This window comes from Epinephelus moara, chromosome 7 (genome assembly GCF_006386435.1).
Source record: "Epinephelus moara isolate mb chromosome 7, YSFRI_EMoa_1.0, whole genome shotgun sequence".
Classification (NCBI taxonomy): domain Eukaryota; kingdom Metazoa; phylum Chordata; class Actinopteri; order Perciformes; family Serranidae; genus Epinephelus; species Epinephelus moara.
Genome location: NC_065512.1, coordinates 3,603,036 through 3,610,956, shown reverse-complemented (window position 1 = coordinate 3,610,956; position 7,921 = coordinate 3,603,036). Strand labels below are relative to the sequence as shown.

The following is a 7,921-nucleotide window of genomic DNA, read 5'->3' as shown; positions in this document are numbered from 1 at the left end:
TGCTGTGCCCCAGTGCCCACAGAAGAGGAATGCCTCTGTTGCAAGGAATGGGACCGGTTGCAGCCTTATTTTCAAGGTCTGGATGTGACCGAGGACGAGACACCTCCACCTGGAGTAGTATCCAGCTGGGCTTTATCTAGAGCTCGCCAGATATACAGTATTTCAGCTTCAGGTTGCCCGTTCACTTACGTTTTAACAGGTCTGACGCTACTATGCGCGCCAGCTGTATCTAGGCTAACGGCTAACATGCTAACTATTATTTTTATGTCACTAGTCACTTGAAATAAATTTAGGACGATAGGAGACAGGTTGAAATAAACTCTTGGTAAATGCAGACCCCTTTTACATCAAAAAGTTTCTCAGTTTTTGGATTCTTCGTTCACCGTGGAGGCATGCAAGAAAAACAAAGCTTTCTTGACGAATTCAGTGCAAGTAATTGATGCACAAATGGTCATTTTATGAGTGAAGTATTACTTTAATATGGACAAAAGGTGCAAATACTGTAAATTTGGTAGTTTAATAGGCTGCTCAGACATCACTTTTTTGGATATCCAGGAAGAGTTGTGCCTGTCTTCCCATTTAAAGCTCAGAAAATTGATTATGTTCAATCAGAAAATTGTCTATTTTTTCCACATACTTATGGGTCTTTGATTTAGTTGTAAAACTGGTTTTAAAGGTGGCATTAAATATGGTGAAATATATTAGATTTGATGTGCATGAATCTCTCCTACAGACACATGTACCCTCCCTGCTTCCTTCACTCACTGGTCTGCCTGGTTATTATTTGTCTTTCCCAGTGTGACGGCCAGTACATCCCCCTGCCCAGCCTTCAGGGGATCGCAGTGTTAAACATTCCCAGCTACGCAGGCGGAACCAACTTCTGGGGCGGCACCAAGGAGGATGATGTGAGTACATTTTACAGTACACTGGATGGACTCTGTGTAATGTTCCATCCTGTGGGAAGTGCCCCTGGTGGGCGACTCAGAGCACCTTGGGAGAGGGAAAGAGGGGGGGGGGTTTCTCTCCTCGAGCTCAGCAACTGGACAGAGAATGTAGCTCCACCTCTCTCTTTCTGCTCCTCACTCTTTCTCTGTCATCCTCTCTGTTGTTAAATCTGGACAGAGCGCCTGGATCCTGGTTTAACATGACCCCGATGGCCCGGAGGTGCAGGGGGAGGGTCGGTTAGAGAGATATTTGTGCTTGTTTGTTTAAGGCCCAGAGCACAAGGGCTGCTGAGGGATTAGAGTCAGTTTGCACACACACACACACACACACACACACACACCCCTCAGTGAGCCCCTGCAGAGGTTACCCTTGGACACACATACAGTATGTGCATTCGGCGTTATGTAACTGTTTTGCTGGAGAGGAGGAAGCAGGGAGAGGACATTTAGTTAAACTTAGTCACTGCACACACGCAGTGACACACAGAGATACATTACAATCAAAGTTTTCCCTGAATACATGAGCAGATCTCTCTATTCCCAAGTCTAATAATACACTTTGACACATAACAGCTGATCTGTGGTTTCAGTATAAAACAGAAATTGGGTTTACATGATATGATGTAGTGAAAATACACATTATTTTTACCAAGAACTGATGATAACGGTGAAGATTTGTGCTTGATCAACATGTTACCACCTCTGCTTTCACACTAGACGCAGCGCTTTTGCTTAATGTCTTTAGGTTTCCATCTAGTGGTCTGAGCGACACATGACAACACATCCGATCGTGCCGTTTGATCATTTAATCTCACCTAAATGTTTCCTATCCAGCATTTTTTTTTGCTGAGCCTCTCTCTATGTTCCTGGGCAGATGCTGACTCGTCATTGTTTGACCTTTTCGCAGGCAGTTTGCCGGCAGAGATCAATAACACACTTGTTCGGAGCCTCTCCTTTCAGACACAATTCATTTCTTATTCAGGCTGCAGCTAAACCGAGCTGACAGGGCGAAATGTCTCCTTTCAGGCAGGTTTAAAAACGATCTTTCCCTGTCACAGTTATATTGAAGAATAAGGCTGGGATATTTTATATCTTTAACATCGTCAACAAATGTCATTTATCCTGCTAATTCCTGTGGCACTAACCCTCTTCTTCTTTAGTGCCAGAGACTACAGATAGATTTAGGAAAATAATCTAATTGCAATATTTCAAACCAATATTGTGATAGCAATTTTCTCTCTTCAGCTTTTTTTGTATGATAATTTTGTATATCGTTGTTTTTCTTAAAACAATACTGTCCACAGAGGAATTTTAATAGTGCCCAACCCAAGTGAGGGATTGTAATAGGAGGCAATCTGCAACCTCACCACTAGATGCCACCCAATCCTGCACACTGCTTCTTTAAGAGAGATTTAATTACAGTACACAGTGACCAGAATGTCATAATTGTGTCGTGCAGATCTTCTGCGCTCCATCGTTTGATGATAAGATCCTGGAAGTCGTGGCTGTGTTTGGGAGCATGCAGATGGCTGTGTCCAGAGTCATCAAGCTGCAGCACCACCGCATAGCACAGGTGACAACACACACTAAGCACAATATGAAAAGGAAACACATGTAAGGATATGTGCATCTAACTGAAGCTTCTCTGTCTGAATCAGTGTCGAACAGTGAAGATCACCATCCTGGGTGATGAGGGGGTTCCCATCCAGGTGGACGGTGAGGCCTGGATCCAGCCGCCAGGAGTCATCAAGATCCAGCACAAGAACAGAGCTCAGATGCTCACCAGAGACCGGGTGAGACAGACAGAGGGAGGCAGTGAGAGGAGGGGAGGTGAAGAGCAGCAGGTGTCTGGAAAGTTTTAAGAATAAAATGAACATGAGTGACGAGGTTGGGTTTGGGGTGAGCGTCGTGCTGCTAGATGGACAGAGCTTTACAAGAATTGCTTTACACGATACGCTTTGATTTTCCCTGCAGGCGTTTGAGAACACGTTGAAGTCGTGGGAGGACAAGTTGAAGTACGATAAGCCTCCTCTGCGTCCTCACCTCTACCCTCAGCAGTCCGTGGATCTGGCTACAGAGGACGAGGCCGCCCTGGTGCAGATGTGCGCCCGCGCTGCAGAGGAGCTCATTACAAGGTAAACACACACTCCCATGAATATCAGGTCTCACTCTGCAGCTCCACAGGCTCTGCAGATATATGAAGAATCCAGGAAATCACCTTTTTTATCATGACTGGTGCCCACTGACATGGCCTCTGTCTAAACACAGGATATGTGAGGCTGCGAAGACCAATGGGCTTTTAGAGCAGGAGCTGGCTCATGCTGTTAACGCCGCATCTCACGCCATCAACAAAACACATCCTAAGTTCCCAGAGGTGAGCCATCAGCACCAATCACACAATGTATAGTGGTTTATTTTTTTAGGTACTTTTAGCCTTTAATTGATAGGACAGACAAGTGTGAAGGAGAGAGAGAGAGAGAGAGAGAGAGAGAGAGAGAGAGATGCAGCAGGGGGCCACAGCCGAACCCGGCCCGCTGCGGCAACAGCCTTGTACATGGGGCGCCTGCTCTACCTCTAAGCCACCAACGCCCCACGTATAGTGGTTTAAATTCTAGGCTGAGCATTTGGATGTTGCTGTGTCATTTGCTTCAATGCGTTTTAGAGTTTTTTCTTAATTTTTTTCTAAAGAGAGGTCCACAAGGAAAGTGTTCTTCAGATTCATGACGTGTTCTTAAACTGCAGGATTGTTCACACCTGTGGTCTTATAATGATAAATCCCATTGTCCTCATTAGTTGACAGCTGATACTAATTAGCCTAGGCAAACGCCCCGCATAAAAGGGCACAAGACCACAGGGTGGTGTGCACACACAGACATTAAGAAAACAAACTGAGAGAATTAAGTAAAGATTGCCCAAATGAAAGTCTGAATAGGCTCCAAACATTAAAAAAACGTCTGTGGTTCTGAAGTGGAGGCACTTCTGCAGAGAGCAAACGCCAAACGAACGGTCGTATCCACAGGTGCATCTCAAAAAATAAGAACATCGTGGAAAAGTTTATTTTTTCCCCATAATTTAATTATTATTAATGCTTTTGCACAAATTGCTGCATCAATACAGCATTGCATGGAGGCATCAGTCTGTAGCACTGCAGAGGTGTTATGGAAGCACAGGTTGCTTTGATAGCGGCCTTCAGCTCGTCTATATTGTTGGGTCTGGTGTCTCTCATCTTCCTCTTGACAACACCCCAGAGATTCTTGATTGGGGTTGAGGTCAGGTGAGTTGGCCCAGTAACGCCATGGTCAGCAAACCAGTTACTAGTAGTTTTGGCACTGTGGGCAGGTGCCACGTCCTGCTGGAGACAGAAGCATGAAGTGCTCTAAAATCTGACTTTGGACTTGATAAAACACTTTAAGCAACTTGGATTCTGTGCCTCAATGCAGCCAGCCGTTTCAACAATGACCTTCTGTGGGTTACCCTCCTTGCAGAGGGTGTCAGTGAGTGTCGTCTGGACAACTGTTAAGTCAGCAGTCTTCACCATGATGCGGTTTTGTGCACAGAACCAGACTGAGAGGTCAAACCTTTGCAGGTGTTTTGAGTTAATTAGCTAATTAGAGCTCTTCTCCACACTGTGTCTAGAATATATTCAGTTTTCACTTTCTGAAATAACTGACAAGAAGTATTGAACTTTTTCCTGATGAGATGAGATGCACCTGTAGTAGCATCAGAGGTGGACGGACAGTGACAACGTAGACAGTTCTTACTTTTATACTTACTTGCAGTGCTTGAAGAAGAAAAGGATAACGTGTCACAAAATCAGTCTTGAATTTGGTTTAGAATGATCTTGAAAAGGTCTTAAAAAGCATGAAATGTCTGACACCTGTAGAACCCATGTGTGAGATTATATTAAACTGTTGTGTGTGTTTGCAGAGTCTGACCAGAAACACAGCTATAGAGGTGGCCAGCACTGTCAAAGCTCTGTACAACGAGACCGAGTCTCTGCTGCTGGGCCGAGTCTCTCTGGTGAGTTGTCATAGAGACTTTTACTTTGACACATTATTTAACCAGGATTCTTCTGGGTTATTATAAGTCGGTGTCTTATTTTTGCAGTCCTCCTCACAGTGTGCTGCATGTAGTTGATTTCAGCATGTGTTTTCTTTTTACCCCATTGCAGCAGCTGGACCCGCCGGAGGAGGAGCAGCTGTCCAGTGCTCTGCAGAGTTTGGAGTTGGAACTGGGCAAACTGGGAGAGATCCCCTGGCTCTACCACATACTGCAGCCCAATGATGAGGAGGTGAGCAGCCTCAGTAAAAACACACTCACGCATGAGCATGTGCACACACACACACACACCGTGTGTTGTAGTTCTATAAAACAGATAACGTTACAAACAATGTGTTGTACTCGTGTCCCTCAGCACACATGTACTGTATGTCTGTGGTGTAACATGGCTCCAGGTAACGGGAGAGCTGAGTAGCTAAATGAAAGGCTATAGGTTGACTGTGCTTATGTACCAGGACCACTCTCTGGGTTACGGCAAGAGGAACAGCCGCAGCAGCATGTTTCGCATAGTGCCCAAGTTCAAGAAGGAGAAGGCCGCCAAGAAGACGAGTCCTCAGTCAGGTAGGGTTGTGACCACTTTTCCTTCAGTAAAGACCAGACTGGACAGACAGACAGACTGCTGATAGGACGAGGAGTCAGGCAGAGTCAGGGCTGTACCGAATGGTTTGAAGCTTCGAAGGTTCATTCATATGTTGACAAAAATCAAATGATGCAGCTTTTTTGATGTCAGTGCATTCTGTTTAGACCTGGTATTTCTGCACAGCTGCAGATAAAGATGAGGCTGCACAAGACTGTTTCTGACTCGACTCGTGTGATTCAAATATTAGCCTTATCCAAAAGTCAAATTGTATTGCATAAAAAAGTTAGGTGTAATCATTTCCAAAACGCACATGTTATTATCTAACTCAAAATTTCCTGCTTTACTCCATAATTTTTGGCATTTAGGCTGCAGTTAAAAAACTGTTGCTCGCTGCACACAAATGGAGGCACGCACCTGTATTACGAGGCGGTCCTGCAGAAATCCAACAGCACCACAAATTACAATTCTTTAACCACAATAACAAAAAATCTATGTCGGCTTTGACACCAGTGGTGTAGTGGAGGGTACAGGCAGGTATACCTGGTGCACCCACCTCTTTTATCCCCACCTATCAGCCAAAAAGCTGTTGGAATATAGAGGAAAGTAAACCCACAGGGTTCCCACAGTCGTGGAAAACCTGGAGAATTTCACAATCACATTCTCCAGGCCTGGATAAGTCATGGATTAGTAAAAATCATTGAAAGTTTTTGAAAAGTTATGGAATTTTGTTGTACAGGAACCTTCAGTTGATAATCTTCCACGTAATGTAACGTTTCCACATTTTGTTTTCCATCACGTACGTTTCTTTATTTTCTCTCCCTTCATGTACACCAGCTAGATGCAATTATGTTTGAAAACCCCTTGGTGAATGGGGCAAGAAAAAAATATATATTATGGGTTCCTGAAAAGTCATGGAAAAGTTTCGAAATTTAGTCCATGAAAATTGTACCCAGTTCCTCCTTGGTAACCTACCCATCCACCTAGCAGTGCTCCCACTTTATGAACTACCACTGCACCACTGTGAAACACTATCTTAGAAAATTAGCCCGCTGCCTACGTGTATTTATGTTGTCGAAACTGCCTTAAAGAAAGTTGATTCGTTTAAAAAAGACTGATTTATTCCAATGAATCACTTAATTCAAACTGAGGATTTCGTTAGAGGGTGTTTCATCTTTTTTAAGGTTGATGACGTCATAAAACACAACAACAGACATCTGAAGCTTCATTTGAAAACCTCAATAGAAGAATCTATTGTGACAAAAAAGAAGACATTCAGTACAGCCCTAGTCAGAATCAGCCCCCTGTGCTGTGGGGATTTCAGGAGGAGCATCATTTACAGTTCTGGCCTGGTAAGACCGTGCTGATGACATGAGCTCAACATCCTGTTTCACTCTCTGTATCAGTCTGGACTCAGTGCTGCCCCAAACACTGTCAGTGGGTGGGAGCACTCGCCTTGACAGACAAACGTCTTCAGCCAATCAGTGTAACAAAACACCAGGGAACATCTTCTTCATCACTTACTGAACCAGCTGAACAACTCAGCAGTATATTTGACAGTACTGTACGCTGGAGGGCCAGACATATAATTGCAGATGCATCACATCCATCACACTCAGAGCTTGAGCTGCTTCTGTCTGGGCGTCGATTTAGGGTCCCAAGAACCAGTCAAAATATATACAGTAGGAGTCCTTTATTCCCTGAGCCATGCAGGTGATGAGCACACACTGTATCAGGGACACTGCTGTTTTATAAGATGTGCTCCCTTTATAGTATTTACTGAACCTACTGTGAAAATGTTTTTAATGGTGTATCTTGTCATGTGTCTGTATGTGCCTTTGATGTGTTTGAGAGAAGCCAAAGACATATTTCCACTGAGCTGGACTGTAAAGCTATCCATCTGTCTTTTGCCAAATCCAGTCAGAAGAACGGCGGAAACCACTTTTCCTCTGAGAAACTCTGCGAGTGCATACTCATGTTTGTGTTTAATTGTTATTGACTCTATTCCTGCATTAATTTCACTTACTACTGTGTTTGCTCAGCTAGCGTTACAGTTAGCGTTGTTGCTTCAGGGGCCACTATTACTGTTCTGCAAGCTGCGGCCTGAATTTTTCATCATCAGCTACAGCGTAGTCCCTGATTGGCTGCGTATGTTGTCAGCTATGGTGCGGATTTGCTGTGATTGGATTTTAATTTCTTCTTTGTTTTAAAAGTGTTTTGGGTGGCACTGAGTCCAGACTGATACAGAGTGACAGGATGTTGAGCTCACAGTCTTACCAGGCTAGATTATTACTGCCTTTTATTTGACAGGATGGTAGCATAGCAGCAAAAATGACAAATT

The 7,921-nt window shown here is 44.1% G+C and overlaps 1 protein-coding gene across 3 annotated transcripts in view; it reads left to right on the top strand.

Moving 5' to 3' along the window:
* Positions 1 to 7,921, top strand: part of dgkh (diacylglycerol kinase, eta) — an 87,041-nt gene that overhangs the window by 72,794 nt on the left and 6,326 nt on the right. For all 3 annotated transcript variants that reach the window (XM_050048675.1, XM_050048674.1, XM_050048676.1), the window contains 8 exons: positions 798 to 905; positions 2,404 to 2,517; positions 2,603 to 2,737; positions 2,919 to 3,079; positions 3,213 to 3,318; positions 4,872 to 4,964; positions 5,116 to 5,235; positions 5,459 to 5,564. In XM_050048675.1, the coding sequence (XP_049904632.1) occupies positions 798 to 905; positions 2,404 to 2,517; positions 2,603 to 2,737; positions 2,919 to 3,079; positions 3,213 to 3,318; positions 4,872 to 4,964; positions 5,116 to 5,235; positions 5,459 to 5,564 (943 nt within the window). The remainder of the gene's footprint in view (positions 1 to 797; positions 906 to 2,403; positions 2,518 to 2,602; positions 2,738 to 2,918; positions 3,080 to 3,212; positions 3,319 to 4,871; positions 4,965 to 5,115; positions 5,236 to 5,458; positions 5,565 to 7,921) is intronic.